At 34.4% G+C, this 23,178-nt stretch overlaps 1 protein-coding gene across 3 annotated transcripts in view; it reads left to right on the plus strand.

Annotated features, from left to right (window-relative positions):
• CCDC77 (coiled-coil domain containing 77) overlaps nt 1–1,997 on the plus strand; it is a 32,004-nt gene extending 30,007 nt beyond the window's left edge. For all 3 annotated transcript variants that reach the window (XM_031939492.1, XM_031939494.1, XM_012550803.3), the window contains exons 11-12: nt 37–189; nt 1,159–1,997. In XM_031939492.1, coding sequence (XP_031795352.1) covers nt 37–189; nt 1,159–1,305 — 300 coding nt within the window. In that variant the 3' untranslated portion in view covers nt 1,306–1,997. The remainder of the gene's footprint in view (nt 1–36; nt 190–1,158) is intronic.
• Nucleotides 1,998–23,178: the final 21,181 nt, after the last annotated feature.

Genomic DNA, 23,178 nt, shown 5'->3' on the forward strand with positions numbered 1-23,178 from the left:
TTTTCCAGAACTAATGTGATGATTCCCTCTATACAGGACCGTTCTAATAAGATGGGGAAACGTTTGCAAGAGATGGTGCGTCAGTATGACACCCTGCAGAATCGGCGGCGGCTAGAAGTGGAAGGTTTTCAAAGCGACATCAAGACCCTCCGTGGGAAACTGAGGGAAGTCGAGCAAATGCTTTATAAGGTGATTACTGCCCTCGGATCTGGGAAGAGAACAAAGGCTGATATAAAAAAAGCCAGCATGAGCATGAGTACTGCTAGCCCTCCTCCTTAGGAGTCTAGCTATATTGAAAAGCTTAAACACAAAGTCATGCCAGAGTGAAATCATCTGATATGCGTCCTTTATAATTAAGAGACAATATGAAGGGGAGAGAGAGCCTGCCCAAGTGACCCAAATTCAGATCTTATTTCTGACACATACTGGCTTTGTGATCCTGGGCAAATTACTTAACCTCTCAGTGCTGTTAGCAATTCTTTAAGAGAAGTTTCATTTAAGGTGCCACCTTGCATTGGTTAGTAGGAGGTTACTTATCCGAGCATTCCTATAGCAAGGCAATCATAGATCTGGTCCCTATCTCTTTTCCATTTATAGTTTGCATTATCTTTTGTAACTCCTGAACAAGACACATTCTGTGTGTCCTCTCCCTTTGGGTAGCAGAAAAGTGATAAATAGGATTATTCTCATTTTATAAATCACTTTTATTACTTGGCTGAAGAGACTTTCCCCAAAGTCAACTTTACTTTTTTACTTAAGGTTCCTCAAAAACCACTTTAAATTCATAGCAAATTTAACCAGTAATTGATATTTACAGAATGCCTTTTGTTTCTAGCATACTATACTAGGCATTATAAAGTGTAGAAAAGATAAAGGAGGCAGATCCATGCCTTTTGGGTCTCTCACAATAATGTTTTTCTTTTCATGATATTTCTTTCTTATTGGTTTCCATTTAAAGGATCCATTCCTGTTCTTTTGGGAAGATCAGAAGCCCATATTCTCTCTGCTCAGAGCTAGAGCTTATTTTCTTCTTTAGCATAACAATATTTGATTTTCCCCGTATAAAAATGGTTAATATGCCTTTGTTTTAGCTCCTGGACATCTATTGTCTGGTTTATGCTAAAACTGTATTTTCTTTTCTGTTTGGTCATTCTTTAGGCATCTCTCAGTATTCGACCAGATCAAGATCTTTCCATACTTAAAGAGGTTCGTAAGAGCAACAAACAGACTGTTAAGATCCAAGGAGAACTGAAGGACCTCAAGGCCAAATTATATCGTTTAGAGAATGAACTTAGGATATGTTAACATTTTTTTATATATGGGGACTTGAGGCCTGTAATACCTTCAGATCTGAGAACGAGGTTGTCAGCTACCAAAGGAAGGGTTTCAATAAAAGGCCTGCTAGGTCATAGGCTTCTTATGGCTACATGAAGGATCAGGGACCCACTGCAAAGCTTAGTCTTAAATTTATGGACCTGATGAACTATACAGGTATAGGTATTTCCCAGCACCAGTTTTTTTCCTGAGCCAGTTTGTAACCTGAAAAAGTTTCCTGAAGTTTTTTTCATATGGTTATCACCATTCATATTGAAAGCTTTGGGTTAAAAGGGTTTATGGAGTTAAGAGTACTAACGTGGCTTAATGATTAGAGAAGTAATTTTTTCTTTCTCTGGGAGCTGGGGAGAAAAGGCAGTAGATTCCAAAATTTCAAAGGTGGGTAGTTATTGCTGTTCATCTTTTGCCTTTAGTAGTGGGGAAAAGATTTCAAATTTTCAAGGTCTTCTTGTAATGCTCATTCTTGTGACATGTAAACGGAAGGTATAATTTAGAGTCCTTGAGCAAATATCAGAAAAGGTTTTGTATTGATTTTTTTTTTTTTGAAAGACTGTATGCTGCACTATTTCACTGTGTAATTAGGTCTCATCCTACCAATCATGTTTCCCTGATTTACATATTTAAAGTTGGAATTCTTTAAAATAAAAAATAAAATTGAAGTATTATGAGTTTTTAGAATTTCTTATTAAGACTACCTTATTCTTTTGTCACTAGCTTACTTATTTATTCCAGTTTGTTTGTTTATTGTCTGTTATACAAGTAGAAACAATTCTTAAATGGCTTCCCTGAAATAATCTATGTAGACAAATGGCTTCCTTTTTTTTTTCTTGAACACACTCTTTGTAGTAAATTGAATTACTTTAGTTCTATTCAATTTATCCAGGATATAAAAAAAAATTTCCTATTTTCCATGAGTCTTGGTAAAAGATGAGATTAAGCTGTGAATAGTAGATGTGTTGTTGTTTTTTTTTTTTTTGAGTAAACCAGAAATGCTAGAATCAGTTTTCCATCAATTAATTGGGGATAGGAACAGCCTTATTAGAAAAAGAATAGAATCCAAGGAATTTCTAAAAAAAAGTTAATGGATCTTGGATGTCATTGTACAAGATGTGATCTTTCTACAGAGGAACAAGTCCCATACTTCATCAGAGTCTTGGCAAGGTTGGAATATACTCTACTGGCAAAAGTGGAAGTGGTAGTTTATATTTGTGTATGTATTTTTAATCAAAATTCTAACCTTTAAAAAGTTCTTCATTTGTGAGCAGCTGTTTTTTTTTTTATTTGAACATTAAAATGAAAAATGAATATTAGACTTACAACAAACCTCCATCTTTCTGTTGTTACTTGCTTCTTCCACTTCTTTAAACAAAACTTTTTTGTATTATTAACAATTCTCCTCAAACAAATATTTCAGTGCATACACACACTCCCAAGCATTGCATATAAAATTGTAAATTTCTGTTAATCTTGTAACAAAAAAAATTAACAGTTATTAACAGAATTACAGTTTTTCTTCCCTGTGAATTTCTTTCTGTATATTTTAAGAAGTTTTATTTTTATCTGTTTTTTGTTATTAAATTTATGGACCTGATGAACTATACAGATATAGGTATTTCCCAGCATGTATTATTATTTTTTATTTTTTTACAAATATACTCAACAAATAAATATACTCAAGAAATACAATTCCCCTTTTTACTCCTTAAATATACCTCTCTTTTATTGTGTTACATGTCTAGTCCATAGACTCTGCCAAGAGTGGAAAGTATGTTTCATTATCAGTCCTCTGAAATCATAATTGATCACTGTGTTAATTAGAGTTAAGAACTCTTTCACAGTTTTTCTTTACTCTGTTGTGGTCATTGTGCAAATTATTTTCTTGATACGTGTCATTTTGTTTTGATTAATTTCATATAAGACTTTTCGATTTTGAATCTTTCATTTTCATCATTATTGACAGCTTAATACTACATTACATTTGTATACTATATTTTTTCAGCCATTCTTTATTTGATGGGTACCTCCTTTGTTTCCTATTCTTTACTATAGAAAAAATTGAACTACAGTTCTTTGCTTCAACTCAACTGAAACTGCTCTTTCCAAAGTTACCAGTAATTTCTTAATTGCCAAATTCTCTTAATTGCCTATGATTTTTATTGTTTTAACAGAAAAGGGTGTTGTATCAAAAAAAATTAATATCTATGATAAAATCATGTGATTTTTATTATTGCCATGATCAATTATACTTGTTTTCTGTATATTAAACCAACCTGTATTCCTGGTATAAATCTAATATGATCACAGTGAATAGTTTTTTGTTTTTGTTTTTTTAACTTGCTATAGTAGTTTTTGCTTTGACAATTGTTATTAAATACATTTGTGTCCATATTCAGTATTTCCTATTAGTTTCTAGTTTTCTTTTTTTGCTTTAATTTTCCCTGTTGTAGTGGAGTATAGTAGTATCTTTGGTGTTTAGTTGAGATTTCTTTTATGTGTTTTTTAATTTTTTTTTAAGTAACTTAATTCATTTACTATTCATTGTTACTTTTGTTGATGTTTTGTAATATAAATTACTCCCTAACGACTGTTTTGGCTACATCCTCCAAATTTTGGTATGATTTTTTATTATTATAATTTTTAAAATGAAATTTACTATTTTGAAATTTTGTTCTTTGACTCACAAATTCATTAGGATTAAATTATCTAGTAATTTAATTATTTTTTTATCCTTTAAAGACTCTTTGTAGAACATAATTTTTATTGCAGTGTGGTCAATTAAAAAATGTTTAATTTTCCTTTTTTTTGCATTTTTTGTTAGGTGTTTATACCCTGATAGAGGGCTAATTTTCATTAAGGTACCATGCATGTTTTAAAAAATATAGTTTGTCCTTTCTATTGCCATTTCGTGGATATTCATAATATTCAGGACTTTAGTTTCTTTTTATTTAAGTCTTAAAGAGGTACATCGAAGTCCACTATTATACTTTTACTAGCTATTTCAACCAGTATATTAATGAACTTTAAATATTTAAGTACATTATTCAATGTGTATGTATTGTGTTGATATGCATTCATTGTCCATATTAAAAATGATTATCAGATCCATGAGATCCCCAAGTGAAAACGCATAGAGAGAAAAGAGAAGAGGGCCCTAAACAGAACCTTTGAGCTAATTACAGTTAGTTGGTGTGTTCGAGATGAAGATTCTCCCAAAGAAGGCTGAGAAGGAATGTCCTTGTCACAGGTAGGAGTAGCAAGAGGCCACAATGTCACTAAAACTTCTCAGAGTGCTGTGCTGCAGAGAGGTAAACAAGGTTGAGAATTAAGAAAAGACCATTAGATTTCACATTGAAGAAATTGATGATGACTTTGGAGATTTCAGTTTCGGTTGAATATTGTTGGTACAATTGGTAAATTGGTACCAATTGGTAAAATTGGTACAATGCCCCCTTCACTCTAGGAGCAGAACCCAACTTTAATATAAAATCGAAGTCAAGAAATAGACTGAAAAAATGAACAACTGAACCTGACCATAGAAAGTAATTGATGACAGGAAAGATCAAGACACAAACGCAGAAGAAGACATCAAAGTCAAAACAGCTACATGCAGAACCTTAAAAATTTGAATTCGTTTTAGACCCAAAAAATAATTCCTGGAAGATCTCATAAAGGATTTTAAAAATCAAAGAAGAGAGGTAGAAGAAAAATTGGGAAAATAAATATGGTGCAAGAAAATTATAAAATAGAATCAATGGCTTGGCAATATATATATATATATATATATATTATATATATATGTATGTATACTGAGGAAAACACCACCTTAAAAAATAGAATTGTCCAAATAGTAAAAAGAGGTACAGAAGTCCAATGAAGGAAAAAATGCTTAAAAAAGCAGAATTGGCCAAATAAAAAAACAAGAACTACAGAAAAGAACTTAAGAAATAATATTGGCCAAATGGACACATAAGGTAGACTGATGCAAATATTTCCTTAAATATTAGAATTAGGCAAGTGGCAGCAAATGATTTCATTAGACATCAAGAAATAATCAAGCAAAATCAAAAGAATGAAAAAAATAGAAGAAAATGTGAAATATCTAGTTGGAAAAACAACTGACCTAGAAATTAAATTGAGAAGAGAAAATTTAAGACTTACTGCGCTACCAGAAAAGATCCCAAAAAAGAGTCTAGATATCATATTTTAAAAAAAAAATTATCAAGGAAAATCACTCTGATATCCTAGAACAGAGGATAAATTAAAAACTGAAAGTATCTACCAATCATTTTCTGAAAGAGATCTCAAAATGGAAACTCTCAGGAATATTACACGGCCAAATTCCAAAACTCCCAGACCAAGGAGGAAAAAAAAAAACAATTCAAACAGCATGAAGTCATTGTTAGTCACAAGAGTTAGCAGCTAATACATTAAAAAAATCAAAGAGCTTGGAATATAATATTCCAGAAGTCAGAGGAGCTAGAATTACAACCAAGAATTGCCTAGTAAAACCAGATAATAATCTATTGGGGGGAAATGGGCATTTAATGAAATAAATGCCTTTCTGAACAGAACTGGATAGAAAATTTGGCTTTCAAATATAAGACTTAAAAAATTTTTAAATGTAAAGCAATATTATAAATGATTCAAATAAGGTTAAGCTGTTTATATTCCTACATGGGAAGATGGTATTTATAACTCCTAAAAATTTTAGCATTATTAGAGCAGTTACAAGCAGTGTACCTATACAGAGGACATGGGTATGAGTTGATTAAGATGGGATGGTATTTTAAAAAATTAAAGGGTGAGAAAGAGGGGTCCACTGGGAGAAAGGAGAAGGTAGAAATATCTTGTATAAAGAGCAATGAAAGCTTTTACTGTGGAGGAAAAGATGGGTAGTGGGAATGGGTTGCAGACATTGCTTAAACCTTACTCTCATCAGAATTGATTCAAAGAGGAAATAATATACACACTCAATTGGGAATAAAAATCTATCTTTCCCTATAAGGAAGAAGGAAAATACTTCACATATACAAACTATATCAAATTGTTTGCCTTCCCATGAGGATAAGGGAATACAAAAAGGAAAGGAACAGAGAGCAGACTAGGGAAAATGGTGGTTGGAAGCAAAACATTTAAGAAGGGACAGGGTGAATAATAAATAGAAAAAAATGAGAGGGGGGAAATACATAATAAACAAGAAATTTTAGTGTTTCACTGATAAAGGCCTTATTTCTCAAATATATAGAAAACTGAGTCAAATTTGTAAGAATACAAATCATTCCCCAAATGACAAATGGTTAAAGGATATGAACAGATAATTTTCAGATGAAGAAATCAAAGTTACTTTATGAAAAAAGTGCTCTCAATCACTATTGACTAGAGAGATACAAATTAAAATAACTGAGGTACCAACTCATACCTATTAGATTGGCTTATATGACAGAAAAAGAGAATGACATGTTAAAGAGGATGTAAGGAAATAGGAACAGTAAAGTGTTATTTTATCCATTCTGGAGAATAATTTGGAACTATGCTCAAAGGCCATAAAACTGCACTCTCTTTGATCTAGCAATACCAGTAGTGGTCTGTATCCCAAAGAGATACAAAAAGAAAAGGAATGATATATACAAAAATATAGTAGCTTTTTGGCAAAGAATTGGAAATTGAGGGGATGCCCATCTACTAGGGAATAGCTGAAGGAGTTGTGGTATATGTTCATGATGATTTGAATACTATTGTGCTACAAGAAATGATGAGCGGTATGCTTTCAGATAAACCTTAAAAGACATATGAACTGATGCAAAGTGAAGTGAGCAGAATCAGAACATTGTTCACATTGATAGCAATATTATATGATGATTAATTGTGACTAATTTAGCTATTCTTAATAATATAGTGATCTAGACTATTTTGAAAGATTTAAGAAAAATGCTATTCACCTCCAAGGGAAAAAACCTGATGGATTTTGAATGCAGATTGAACTAAACTTCTTTTAGCTTTATTTTTCTTGGGTTTTTTTTTCAGTCTGTTTTCTTTCATAACAGGGGTAACATTGAAATACATTTTGCGTGACTCCACATATATAAACTATATCAAATTGTTTGCCTTCCCATGAGAGAGGAAAGAAAGAAGGGAGGGAGAGGAGGTGGGAGAAGACTGAGGGAACTTTGGCTGATTAGGAATGCCACCCCCACCTATGCTGCAAAGACCCAGCCCTGGGTGAGAAGGAACCAGCATATCAGGAGTGCAGAAGCAGTGAGGCAGGGACTGCCAGCACTTGCAGGAGAAGTCTTGGTTTGAGGTTCCAGGTCTCAGAGTGGGTAGCTGAAGTGAAGGGAGAGGCACAATCCTCCCCACCCTATGATTAGGTATTTACACTAATATTTCTCATTTAAAAAAAAATGAACCAGAAAAGAAGAAAGAACTCAACTATAGAAGCTTATTACGGGAATAGGGAAGACCAGAGTTCATCTTCAAAGTAGTTCATTGAAGTAAAAAAAAGCTTTTTCTGGCCCCAACAATAAATGGCTCCCTGCCCAGAGAGAATTTATAGAACTCAAGATTTTAAAAAATCAAATGAGAGACATTGAAGAAATCTAAACTAAAATGAAATGAAATAAAAAACAAAAAAAACAAAATTATTTTTAAAATGTTATCCAACTAGAAAAGGGGATATAGAATTTTAAATATAAAAGTAACTCTTTGAAAAAAAGAAAAAAGAAAGAAAATTAGAATTGGACAAGGAGAAGTCAGTGAAGCTATAAGATACCAAGAAATAACAAAACAGAATATAAAGAACAAAAATAACAACAAAAAAGAACAGAATGTAAAGCATCTTACAAGAAAAACAACAGATCTGGAAAACAGATCAAGAAGAGGAAAATATAAGAACAGACTACCTGAAAGCTGTGACCAATACACAATAATGTAAGGAATAATCAATCCAACAAAATTGTCCTGAAGTGATTATGAGGGAAAAGTAGAAACAGAAAAAAATCCACTATTCAACTAAGAGAGATCCTATGTAGAAAACACAAAGGAATATTATTGCCAAATTTCAAAACCTCCAGATTAAAGAGAAAATTTTGCAAGAAACAAGAAAAGCATTTCAAATGTGTTGGAGCTTCAATTAGAATAGTACAGGACTTATCAGCAGCCACAATAAAAGACCACAGGTCCTGAAATCACATATACTGGCAATCAAAAGAACTATGCTTGTGGCCAAAAATATCATATCTAGCAAATTATCCATAATATTTGATGAAAAATTGGACATTAATGATCTTGCAAATTTTTAGGATTTTTTTATCAACAAAACCAGAACTCACTAGAAAAATTAACATATAAGAGCCAATATCCAAGATTAATTTTAAGGAACTTAACATGGACAAATTATATTTCTTACATGGAAATATATACCATATGTTTAAGATTGACATCAGGAATTGGGTAACTCAAAAGAAAGATTTATTCAAATGAGAACAAGAGGAAAAATAGAGTCATTAGAAGGAGGAGGAAGGCTCATAGTTCTGAAAACCTACTCACATTGGGAATGAGTAAAATAAGCAGCATTACATATATACCATGAAGAGTATAGTACCCTTCAAAATTTATAAAGAAGGGGGAAAGGAAAGGTAGAGGGGGATACAAAGGCAAGGGGAAGATAAGGGAGGGATCCTTGGGTGAGGGAAGGTTAAGTAATAGCAAGGCAAGTTAAGGAACAGAATTAAAGTAGAAGACTTAGCAGAAATAGTAAAGAGATGGAGTTGAATTTATTAGGAAAAAAAGTACGACTAGTAGCTATTGATCTTATACACAGTCAAGCTTGAAGATTCAATTAAGAGAGAAATTTACATTTTACATTAGCCATATTAATATCGTTTTACATGCATGTTTACAAATGGGTAAATGCTTTTGTGTGTGTGTGTTTGAGTATATATAGTTATGTATGCATGTTTATGTATGTATATAGAGATATATGTATATGTATGTGGTATGTAGATGGGTGAAAATGTAAAAGTATATATTATGTGTATGTATGTATTAAATATAGCTGTGCTTAACTATAGCCTATTTTGGGGAGGTAGGGGGAGGATGAAAAGAGAAAAAATAAGTAAAAAAAACAAGTATATAGCAAATAACAAAAGAACAACCTACTAGGAAGTAAAGAAAAGCTAGACACTCATGAGTATAATTTCTTTTACTATTATGTATCCTTTCTTGAACTAGAAATTCATTGTTACATTTTTGAATCCTCCCTAACATTCTGCTGGGCACATGACAGTGTTTTATTTTGTTTTTATTTTCTATTTTTAAAAATACAAAAGCAAAACACCCCTCCCCCCCAAAAAAGAGAAATAAAAAAAATTAAAAAAAAAAAAAAAAGACTTTACTGGCTCAGGCCATTGAGGAGCTCCAGGGACTTTGTGATATTTGTCAGGCTATCATGAGAAACTTGGGCAGGGGAGTTTCTCAGCTGAATAAAGCTGGAGGTTTCCTCAGTGCATATCCTTTAATAGTCTTTTGCTGTGACTACATGCATCTCCTTTCCTTAACTATTGAATGACTTATTTGCATCTCATTTTGGTCCAATATCAAATGTCGTTCAGTATGGGATATATACCACCAAAGAACTAGCCTAAATCAGGCCCAGTTCGGAATAACTGGTGCAAGATAGAAACATAAGGATCTTGTTGAAGTAGGGGATGGGCAGTGCATAAGAAGATGAGCTGGGATTGATCATGCTTCTGATGATGCTTTTGTTGAAGCCTCTAGGAATTGCCCATGTCCTTAAGAATCATACTTTTAAAATAATTAGAGTAATTTGTCTTTTAGACCCACTTTTGTCTTGTCTCCAGGTCTTCTAATTTGGCAATTTAAGCCTCATTCAAGTTCTGCTAAAGAATTTCCTTAGGACTCAATTTATTTTCTTAGTAGTTGGAAAAATTTGAATTTTGGGAGTTTGAAATTGAGAAGAATGAGATGTGTTTTGCACTCCCTGAGACTGGATGACTCTGCTAATAGTCATTATCATCTAATTGCCTCTGGGCAGACTATTTAAAAAAAAAAAAGTGCTAGGGCTTTGTATTTGTGAGTTAAAGGAGAAAAATGTTTGGTTTTAAATGTCTTTTTTTAAATGATCACAAAAATAGCCATAGGAATCTATAGCCCCATTTTCCCTAAGCTTGGCTTCTGTTACACAATTCTGGTATACTAGCACACTGAAGGCTTTACTTAATTGCTTAATTCAATTCTCATTCCGACTTGACTGCTGAAACTCTTCTGAAAATTGGTGATGGGACATGGTTATAATCCCACCTTCTCATTCTGAGTTGGACTTTCTAGTTAATCTTTAGAGAACTCCTTAGCTACTTGTTCATGTTCACTGATCCCATAGCCCCAGGCTACATAACGTGGTAGCTGCCAGAGAAGGTCCTTTGTTTGAAAATCTCCTGTGAACCTGATCCTCTGGCAGCACAGGGCTTTTAACTGGAGTGCACATTGTACTCTGGATGATGAGAATGGAGGAGAGAGACCAGAGGCTTCACTCTCCTTGACTGAATTGGTTCTATCTGTCCCTCCTCTCTTGCTCTGGGCTTGGCTCGGAATTTAGAACCATTCTAGTGCAACTGTGCCAGTCACCTGAATGTTTCTCATATGTTCATGACACTGTGAAGTCAAACAAGCAGACTTCATTACTGTATGCGGAGGCAGCTAAACAGTTGAGGGGGTGCCATGAGAGATCCCAAAAGTGAGAGAGTACAGAAATCCTAGGATCCTCTAACAACTGTGCTGAAGGAGCTGTTTGAAATTTGTTTTGTTTTGAATTTGGCATTTGCTGCATGGACTTTGTTGTGACTCTTTGGTGCAAGCTTTTGTGGGAGACCCTTGAAGAGAAAATGCCGAATTTTCTCCAAGAAGCCCCAAGACCATTCTGGAATTGGGTATATGGATGAAAGTACCCACTGTACCCCATTTAATTTGCTGAGGACAAGCAGGGTGGTACATTAATTTAAAAAGTTTCCACTTTCACTTCTAAACTGTGATCTCTCTCACTCTCTCTTTCTCTCCCTCCCTTTTCCCCTTCCTCTCTCCCTTCCTCTCTTTCTCTGTCTCTCTGTCTGTCTGTCTGATTCTGGCTCTGTCTCTGTGTCTCAGTCTCTGTCTCTCTATCTCTCTTTGTCTCCACCTCTTTCTGTCTCTCTGTTTCTGCCTCTCTCTTTCTGTGTCTCTGTCTCTGTCTCTCTGTCTCTCTCTCTCTCTCTCTCTCTCTCTCTCTCTCTCTGTCTCTCTTTTTATCTCTGTCTTTCTTTCCTCCTCCCTTCCACTTATGGGTTTTTGGAGTTCTAGTCTTAGGCACCTCAATCAGGCCTGCAGGAATGACCACAGCTTGCACATGATATATAATACATGATATAGAAGAATACAAATCTTATATCTTTCTATTCCATTTTTTGTGTTTCTGTGAACAGAGGTTGATGATCCTGAGCTGAAACTTCCTAGTCTTTGCAGCAGTTTTATAATTCACAATGTCCAGAGCATTTGGGTGCCTCAATAGGGGCTAACTAGCAGCAGGAAGAATTTCCTACATTAGAGAGATGGGAGAACTGATAGGAAGCTTCAACATGATAAACCAGAATTTTTTGGCAATACCTGCCACATTCTTGTGGCAGTTTTGAACCTCATCAGCTCTGGTGGATCAGCCAGAGGCAATGTAGCTCCAGCATAAGAGAAGAGAGTCTAGTAATTCTAGACTGCTAATCCTAGCAGTAGCAGGACTTATGGCATTCCTGCGCAGCCCAGGAGAGCGGTGACATCCCAGGCCCACTGGGACCCTCTGCAGAGAGACCAGAGTCAAGCCAGCCTTGAGGAAAAACCATTGCACTGCCATGGAACTGACGATCCAATAGCGATCAGCCCCGTGACAATGCTCTGCTCTGTCTCAACACAGGGTGAGTGGTGGAGCTCAGGCTCCAACAGCTGTAGTTATCTTATATTTGCACAGAGTATATATAACTTTTGGCCCTGGAAGAGGGAGGCAATGGGCATAGATGCAGACCCCAAGGATGATGGATTGGGGACAGCAAGCACAGACACAGGCCAACGGTTGGTCAGCTGAGATTTGGTTCCTACCTGGTAGCTACCACTAAGACCTGAGATGCAGTTCTTAGTCACAGTGGATAACAGAGCAGATCTCAGCCTCTGAGGCAGACTTAACACTGGCATGGGTCATGGCAAAAGGCAGGGAGGCTCATTGTTCAGTATGATATTGAACTGATTTGCCTCTCCATGTTGCTGCCAGTGCAACACCCATTGCTCATAGTGCAACTCCTCTCTGGAGAGGTGTTGTTGGGAATTGACTTGCTTGCTATCCACAAAGAATAAGTTAAAATGTCTACTCAGCTCCTAGAGAAGAAGGGGTACAGTTCCTCAGAAACCTTCTATGAGGCAAAATTTTTTATATTCCTACCACCTCCCCACCATAGGGCTCTCAGGAAGGAGGAGGTCCTGGCTGGAAGTGGGTAGTTGTATAGAACAATTCAGAATCAATGATTTTGTAGAAAGTATTGTTTTCTTTACTGGCTCTGATGCTTCTAGTATTGCTAGTACTTAATTCCTCCATTTTGAAAGATCTACTATGAATTGAAAAAAAATAAGTACCATCCATTATATGAACCTCAATATTTAGACCCCAGATTCTACCCTTTCAAAAGGGGAAGGGAAGCCTGAGATTTCTGTCTCTGTTCACCCAGTCAATCATTCCTTCAGAGAATTATTTTTTTTGCTGTTTCCGTTTTAGCTCATTTCTTTCACCTATATTAGGTTTCTTAAACTGGTCAAGGTTGGCTAGTAACAATCCTAAAGTCACGTAAATGATAGAAAGTCCTCCAAAAGACCTTAAGGACCTTATAAGCAAGGGGGTTGAATGTGGTGAGAGAAATATCCTAACCTTTATCTTTATGCAAGTTTTTTTCATAAATTGTTTGAAACCATATATGAGACTTGAATCTTGCTACTTGCTAACAGGAAGAAAGGGCTCAGACTAATGACATTATTTCTTGGATTCCTGATTACAAAATTATCATGAAGAGGTCTAGTCACCCTCCAATGTTTGCTGGATCATTATGGGCAACTAAGGCAAAGGAGCTTCACTGAACTAAATCAACTCAGGATGTTTATAATGTACATCTTTGTTTAATATTCTTGTTAGCCATCTAAATACTTTTTCTTTTGTTTACTATCAAAGGACATTTTATTGTCTCCTTTTGTTCCAATATCAAATATAAACTACAGTGGAATTGATCTAACTTAGGTGCACCCTAGGACAGAACAGAGAGATTATTTACTCATGTTTATATTAAAGATAACTAAAGACCCAAAGCCCTAGAGTCTTCAGAATAGCCATATTCCTCCAGACCACCAAACTTGTTTCCAGACATGTTCCAACAGTCATCATCTGGGAAAGCAAATCATTTGGAAAAGGGGTCCATTATTCTTGCCAACCCATTCTACTGATGGAAAGTAAGCCCAAAGGCCTCAGGAATAGAGGCAACTGCCCAGACCACTACTTCTAGTTCAGCTCCCAAAGCCATCATTAAGGGAAGCCATCCTTGTGGAAAGAGCCAGCTTCACCAACTGCCATCTATAGGATACTAAAAACAACCTAGATGAAGCAGCAAAGCATCCTGAAAGAAAAGAAAGAAACCAGCTGAATCAATCCATCAGTACCATCTTGGCTACTGTCCCCAATTACTGTCCAAATGCCAATACCAGGAAGGTACCTTCTCAGCTGAAAAGTCCAGAAAATTCTCAATTGTCAGTCAACAAGGATTTATTAATCACTAGATACCTCCTACTATACTAAGTTCTGCGGGAACAAATGCAAGCAAAAAAAAAAAACAAAACAAAACAATAATCTTTGTCCCTCACAGATCTTACATTCTTTTTGTGTGTGATTCTTTTTTTATTTAAAGTTTTTTATTTTAAAAATATATGCATATATAGTTTTCAACATTCATCTTTGCAAAACCTTGTGTTCCAAATTTTTTCTTCCTACCTTCTCCCCACTCCCTCCCCCAGACAGCAAGTAATGCAATATATGTTAAACATGTGCAGTTCTTCTATACATATTAACACAATTATTATCTTGCACATATCAAAAAGGGAAAAAATGAGAAAGAAAACAAAATTCAAGCAAACAACAAGAAAAGTGAAAATACTATGCTATGATCCACATTCAGTTACCACAGTGCTCTCCCTGGCTGCACATAGCTCTCTCCATCACAAGTCTATTGGAACTGACCTGAATCACCTCACTGTTGAAAAAAGTCATATCCATCAGAATTGACAAATCTTACATTGTAAGGAGGGAGATAGTACATAAAAGGAAATCTGACAAGTTGGGTGTTGAGAAGGGGGTGGTCCCCTCCAAGAAGCATAGTGACTAAGTCTGGAAAATGAGGAATGGCTGGTCTGGGTCCTTCCAGAAAAATGGAGTTTCCAGGAAGAACTAAGAGTCTGCCCAAAGGAGTAAAGTCAAGAGACAGCCACCAAAGTCCTTAGCACTGCCAAATGATTCAAAATCAGAAGCATATAGTATTATTAGTGAAATGACATCAAAAAAAGATGCAATGCTATCTGCTTTATTAATGCATCTTAAAGACCATGGGACCTTTCCATTTACCTTGCATTTTAAATCTTTCATCTCTCTTGTCTTCCCTGTTAATGAGTTCCTTGAGAGCCAGGACTATCTTATTTTTCTAATCCTATCCCCATTAATTTGCACTAATGCCCACTTAATAAATGATTACATGAATAACTAATTAATGTAAACTCATTCATTCATCAGAAAGGGCAGCTCTGTTCCAGCTTCAGTTCAAATGTGGATTGTGTTATTATCCTGGGGGTAGAAGTAGGAGTAGGAAGGAAGTCCCTCTAAAATACCTGTAATTTCCATCTCAATTAGTTTCATTGCATTGGAGAGAATCAATACATTTAATTATTTTATTTTGCCCTCCCCCCCAATTTTTTACATGACTATACCTTGGTGGACATACTAAATTTATTCTCCTCCTCCCTATTCCTCTTCAGTATGAAGCCCTTTTGATTAAATTTGTAAGATTTCAAGAAAACACATTTTTACCAGCTCTTTAAAAAGTACACTCTATATCTATCTCATTTCTGTTTTTTAAGCTGTGGTCCTGAAATTAAAATCCTTTTCTCAGATACTATCTTCTAACTAGCTTTTCACTTCTTCAAGTGAAAAGCTTTCCTTCAGTGAGTTGTCATGATAAAAATACCAGCTATGTTCCTGTCATTTCCAGTTTTTTGCTGTATACTTTATCATCTTTGGCAGTTTTTAAAGGTTCTTCTGGTTCTATCAATTATGCTCACATGTATCATAAGAAGTAAGTATTAATCACTCATTTTTAAAACTTTTAGTTTTTTTTAACTTAAATATAGCAAAGCATAAGAGATTTTGATGTAAAACAATATATTTCCATTTCAAACTGTTAACTTAAAAAAAAAAAACCTATAATAAATGCTGCACACTGTGTTCAAAGCTACCCAGCTTTTGTGTGCTTCCTTCTTGTTTTCTTTTGTTCTTTCCTGTGTACTTTTAATTAGTTTTCTCCCTTTCTCTCATCCTGCTCTAGAGCATGGCTTTTTAAACTTTTTCTACTCCTTTTCACCCAAGAAATTTACAAACCCAGATACATAAGTATTTAAAATATGTATACAAATTAAACATTTACTGATAATACATCATAATTTCATGACCCCCACATTAAGTTCTGAGACTCCATAGTCTTTAGACTATGTATCTTTAGAGAAAGACACAATTAAACATGAAAATACATACACACACGTAAGACCCTACTATACATATTTCTAGTTGTCATTTCTTTCTCTGGAAATAGATAGCATCTTCCTACACACATCCAAGTTTTTTCATATTTTTCTAAAATCAACCAACTCCTTATTTCCTGTATCACAATAGTATCCCACCACAATTGTATGCCATAACTTGTTTAGCCATTCCTCTGTGAAGGACGTTTCTTATTTAGCCAATCTGATAGACGTAAGATTGATGTGGTGTATCTCTTAGGGAGGGTTTAACAGGAACCTAAAACCACCTGGCCTTGGGAGTAATGTAGTTAGAAATGATCTATTTCTTCCCTAGGTTATCCTGCCCCAGTTTACTCTATATGACTAGCATGCTAAGGTTACAAATATTGCAGGCTGTTAGATAGCAGCCTGTTGGTCAGTGATAACAGAATTTCTGAGTCTAATGAGCAACAGTAATGAAGTGCTTAAAGTTGATGCAAGTGCAGAGCAAAACTGAGTGTCTGCTATTTGACCTAGTGACGTTTCAGGACAAAAAAACACCTCCAGAAGGTTCCCTCCTCCCCATGAACTCTGTCCAGCGAATTTTGGATACTGTACCTATGCACAAAGTCAGAACCAGACCACTCCTCAATTCCCTTCTAAGCCATAAAATCAGCATATCAATGACACAAAGCACCTGGTTTCTCTGACTTTTTCCCTATAAATTTATCTTCTTGCTCTTGGTTCTTTGCTAACTTCTTTTGGAGTTTAGTCTGTTAGTAGTGAAATAAATCTTTGCCCCTTAACCTGGAGACAAACTGAGTTTGCAAATTTTTTTCCATACCTGCAACATCAACCTAGAGACTCTAACATTGTTGGGGTGTCTTCCAACTCAACAAGATAATAACTCAAAGTTGTTTTAATTTGCATTTCTCTAATCAATAAGGATTTAGAGTATTTTTATATTGCCATATATAGTTTTGATTTCTTTATGAAAAAAACTACCTGTACATATCTTTGACCATTTATTATTTAGGGAATTACTCGCATTTTTATAAATTTGACAAAGTTCTTTATATATTTTAGAAATGAGACGTTTATCAAAGAGACAGTCTAAGAATGTTTCCCTCTCTAATTTTCTGCTTTCCTTCTAAATTTGACTACATTGGTTTTATTTGCCCAACAATTTTTAAATTTAATATAATTCAAATTATTTAATTTACATTTCACACTGCTCTCTCTTATTTCTTCATATATTATGAGTATTAGGTAATATGTTCTAATTTTCTTATGATATCCCCTTTAATATCTAAATCATGTATCCATTTTTGCCTTATCTTGGTACTTGGTTTAAGACATTAGTCTGTGACTAATGCATTGTTGGTGGAGTTGTGAAATGATCCAACCATTCAGGAAAGCAATTTCAAACTATAGCTAAAGAACTACAAAATTGTGCATACTTTTTTGTCCAACACTGTCACTACTAGGTCATAAAAAGAGATCATAAAAAAGCTGAAAGGACCTACATGTGCAAAAATGTTTGTAGCAGTTCTTTTTGTAGTGGCAAAGGATTAGAAAATGAATGTATGCTCATCTATAGGGAAATGGCTGGATAAGTTATAGTATATGAACATTATTTTTTTTTTAATTTTATTTAATAGCCTTTAATTTACAGGATATATACATGGGTAACTTTACAGCATTAACAATTGCCAAACCTCTTGTATGAACATTATTTTTTAATGTTTAATCACAATTTATTGTAATAGTGTTTTCCAAACATAGGAACATTCTCAAACATAGTTATTCCAACAAAATAATGTTGGAGGTATTCAACCTTGACTATTTCTCTTATCTAAAGCTCAGCTTTTCATTGTTTTGATAAGCTAACTTTTTGGTTTTGCTCTTATTTCTTTGATATTGCCAATCATAATTTACTCATCTATATTTGTATTTTTTGACTTTTTTACACCAAAATTATTTCTCCTTGAAATTGCTTCTCCACTTGACTCCAATTAAGTCATTCCTTGTAACAAATAAAAATAATGTTAGCCTATGATGGAGTATACTTCATTTCATTCCCATTGCCCCCACCTCTCTATAGATGAGAGAGGAAGGTGTGTTCCCTTGTAAGTCACTCTTGACAAAGATATTTCATTATACTTTATCAGAGTATGACAGCTTCTTACTATTTTTTATACCAGAAATTCAGGGCTGGTTTTTATTTTTTTTTTGGTAAGTTTTTTGTTTTATTTTTATTTTTAAAAAATTCTATTTAATTTTTAAAATTTCTTTTTATCAGTCTTTATTTTTTATTTTAATTACAAAATGAAACAAAACAAAAGAAAACATTATCATGTGCCCAGCAATATTTCAGAGAGGATTCAAAATATATAACAACAAATACCAATTTAAGAAAGTATATTGTATTAGTAGAAGAAATTATATTCATGAGTGTTGTCTGTCTTTTCATTACTTCTTTGAAAATTGTTCTTTTGTTCTTTGCTAGGCATCTTATTTACTTTATTCTTTTCCCCCAACTTTCATCAACCTCCCATCCCCCAAGCAGTCTATAGTTAAGGAAGGACATATTTATATATACACACATATACATTCACACATACACACATACATACACACACACATATTGCCCTTTCATCCCCCTACCATTCTCAAGCAAGTTACAGTTAAGAAAAGATTATATTTATGTATACATATGTAGATATATACATACATACACACACACACACACACATATATATATATATATATATATATATATATATATGTCTTTTCCGTCCCTTTCATTAAATTCTGCTCAAAACTTAGTGACTATTACTTAATCTCCCTCCATGCAGAGATTCCTCCCTTATCTTCTTCCCTCACCCTTTGTTTCCCCATCCACCTATTTCTCCTCTTTATTTCTTTATGGATTTTGGAGGGTGATATACCCTTCATGGCATATATGTAATGTTGCCTATTGAACCTATTTCCAATGTGAGTAGGTTTTCAGAACTCTGAGCCTTCCTCCCCCTCTAATGCCTCTGTGTCTATTATTCCTCTGCATCTCATTTATATAACATGATTACTATTTTTACTTTCACTCTGCCAATCTTTCTTTTGAGTTATCCTATTGTTGGTGTGAATCTTAAACATAAAGTATACATTTCAAAAAACACAATTTGTCCATATTTAAACAGTTTGTCCATGTTGAGTTCCTTAAAATTACTCTTTGATATTGGCTCTCATATGTTAAATTTCCTGCTAAGTTCAGGTTTGGTTGATGAAAAGATCTGAAAATCTTCAAGTTTGTTGAATGTCCATTTTTTCTCATTCAAAATTATAGGTAATTTTGCTGGATACGATATTTTTGGCCGCAAGGCTAGTTCCTTTGCTTGTCTATAAATATGATTCCAAGATCTGAGATATTTTATTGTAGCTGCTAATAAGTCTTGTACAATTCTAATTGTAGCTTCAGTGTACTTGAATTGTTTTTTTCTTGTTTCTTGCAAAATTTTCTCTTTGGTCTGGGGGTTTCAAATTTTGGCAATAATATTTCTGTGTTTTCCACAAAGGATCTTTTTGAGATGGTGATCTGTGGATTTTTTCTATTTCTACTTTCTGCTCAGATTCTATCACTTTGGGACAATTTTCTAGGATTATTTCCTGCATTATTGTGTCAAGGTTCTCTTTTTTATCACAACTTTCTGGCAGTCCAATTATTCTATATTTTTTCTTCTTCATCTGTTTTCCAGATCTGTTGTTTTTCTTATGAGATGTTTCACATTCTGTTCTATTTTTTCATTCTTTATAATCTGTTTGGTTACTTCTTGGTCTCTCATAGCTTTACTAGCTTCTCCTTACTCAATTCTAATTTTCAAAAACTTATTTTCATCTTTGAGACTTTGTATCTCCTTTTCTAATTGGTTAACATTTTTTCATACTCTTCTTGTTTTTCTTGGATGGTTTAAAGTTTTTCTTTAGTTTTTCCTCAGTGTTTCTCATTTGAATTTTGAATTCTTTTTTGAGTTCTTCTATAAATTCTCTCTGGACAGGGAGTCATTTCATATCACTCTTTGGGGTAGAAGCTTTATTTTTTTTTTTTACTAAAGTGTCCTCCTCTAAAGATGAACCCCAGTCTTTTCTGTTCCCACAATATGTTTCAATGGCAGGATTCATTTTTTAAAATAAGAGGTATTAGTGTAAGCACCCTTTAATTGGGGGGGAAGGAGGAAGGGGATGGTGCCTCAAGCCTCCCTTCAGCTTTCCACTCCGACCAGGAACCCCAAACTAAGAGCTCCACCCTCCTGCAGGAGCCCACAGATGGTTCTTACCCCACTGCTTCTTCACTCACTGGGAGCTGGTTCCTTTTCAGCCAGGGTTCCATCTCAGCAGCACAGCTGGGCTTGGGTGTTCCCAATCAGCCAAGGTTTACTTCCCTGACAAAAACCCAGACTTGACAAACAGTCCAGGAGGTAAAAGTCTCTGTGGTTCTTGCTGAGGTTCCAGCCACACCCAGCTAGGCCAAGGGATCCCCATTTGATGTTTCTGTGGAGCTAGCCCTGAAGTATTTGCACTTCAGACAGATTAATCCTGGCCTGGAGTCTTTCTTCAAATTTTGTGCAGTTGTATCAGGAGGACCCTTGTTCTGCCCCAAGTCTTCTTGATTTTTCACTAGTCTGTGTTCACCCTGAGGTGCAAATTTGTTTGTTTGTTTTTTTTTTGTGGGGTAAATCGGGAAAGCTTGAAATTTACCAACCTATTCTGCCATCTTTCCAGAATCTTTTCCTTAATTTTTTTTTAATAAGTAATGATGAACAGGCTGATTTCAGAAAAGTCTGGAAAGACTTACATGAGCTGTTGCTGAGTAAAATGAGCAGAACTGGGAAAACACCCAGCAACAGCAAAAGTGTATGATGATCAACTATGATAGACTTAACTTGTCTCATCAGTTCAGTAATCCACGGCAATTTCTTTTTTTCTAATAGTATTTTTTTTTTTTTCCAAATCCACGTAAAGACAGTTTTCAACATTCATTTTTGTAAGACTTTGTGTTCTTAATTTTGTTCCTCCTTCCCTTACTCTCCCAAGCAAGCAATCTGATATAGATAAAACATGTGTAATCCTTTTAAAGATATTTCCATATTTATCATGTTGTGCAAGAAAAATCAGACCAAAAGGGGGAAAAAAACATGAAAAAGGAACAAACAAAAAATGTGAAAATACTATGCTATGAATCACATACCATCTCCATTATTCTCTTTCCTGGATGTGATAGGCATTTTCTATCCCAAGTTTATTGAAATTGCCTTGAATCACCTCATTGTTGATAAGAGCCAAGTTCATCACAGTGGATAATTACATAATCTTGTTATTACTGTGTACAATGTATTCCTGATTTTGCTTGTTTCACTCACTATCAGTTCATGTAAATCTTTCCAGGCCTTTCTAAAATCAGCTTGTTCATCATTTTTTTATAGAACAATAATATTCCGTTACTTTCATATACCCCAACATATTTAGCCATTCCTTAATTGGTCAGCATCTATTCATTTTCTAATTCTTTGCTACCACAAAAAGAGCTGCTATAAACATTTTTGTACATGTAGATCCTTTTTCCTTCTTTATGATTTCCTTGGCAAATAGACCCAGTAATGGCACTGCTGGGTCAAAGGGTATGCAGTTTGATAGCACTTTGGACATAGTTCTAAATTGCTCACCAGAATAGTTGGATCACTTCACAATTCTACTAACAATGCATTAGTGTCCAGTTTTCCCATATCCCTTCCAACATTTATCATTATTTGTTCCTGTACCTCAGAATTGTCTTAATTTGCATTTCTGTAAACAATAGTGATTTAGAGCAATTTTTATACAACTAGAAATGCATTTAGTTTCTGTTATTCTTTTTCTTTTTTTCTTTTTTTGCTGAGGCAATTGGGGCTAAGTGACTTGCCCAGGGTCACACAACTAGGAAGTATTAAGTGTCTGAGATGAAATTTGAACTCAGGTCCTCCTAACTTCAGGGCTGGTGCTCTATCCACTGCACCACCTAGCTGTCCCGTATTTAATTTCTTCATCTGAAAATTGTTTATATTCTTTGAACATTTGTCAATTCAAGAATGATTTGTAATTTGATAAATTTGACTCAGTTTTCTACATATTTTAGAAATGAGGCCTTTATCAGAAACACTGGCTGTAAAATTTTTTCTCCAACTTTATTTCCCTTCTAATCTGATACAAGGCAATTTCAATTAACTTTGGATGGGAAATGCCATGCACATTAAGAGAGAGAACTATGGAGACTGAATGCAGAGTGAAGCTGTTTTCACCTTTTTGTTTGTTTTTTCTTTCTTATGGTTTTCCCCTTTTGTTTTGATCTTTCTCTCCCAACATAATTCATGTGGAAATGTGTAAAAAATGAGTCTACATGTACAACCTAAAAAAACTAAATAAAAAAGATACTAGTCTGTGACTAATTTCTGTAGGACTACTTTCAAGCTTCCCCAACAATTTTTTTAAACCAAATATTGACTTTTTTTAATCCTCCAAAGTTAAATCTTTATATCTGTCAAACATAAAGTTACTATAGTTCTTTATAATTGTGTATTATGTCTATTCTGTTCCATTGATCTTCCTTTTTGTTTCTTAGACAGTACCTGGTAGTTTTGATATTTATTACCTTATATTTTTTCATTAGTTTTTTTGAAATTTTTGACCTTTTGTTTTTCTACATGAATTTTGTATTCTTTCTAATTTAGTAAAGTAATTTTCTAGTAATTTAATTGGGATGGCATTGAATAGATTAGTTAGGCAAAATTGTAATTTTTATAATATTGACTTTGCCAATTCATGAACAATTAATATTTCTTCAATTATTTAAATATAACTTTATTTGTATAAAGAGTGTTTGGTAATTATGTTCATGTAGTTCTTGGATCTGTTTTGGCAGATATGCCCTCAGGTATTTTACTGTAAGTAGTCTAGAGTTATTATAAGTGGTCTGAAATGATA

The sequence above is a fragment of the Sarcophilus harrisii genome, chromosome 5 (assembly GCF_902635505.1).
Source record: "Sarcophilus harrisii chromosome 5, mSarHar1.11, whole genome shotgun sequence".
NCBI lineage: Eukaryota > Metazoa > Chordata > Mammalia > Dasyuromorphia > Dasyuridae > Sarcophilus > Sarcophilus harrisii.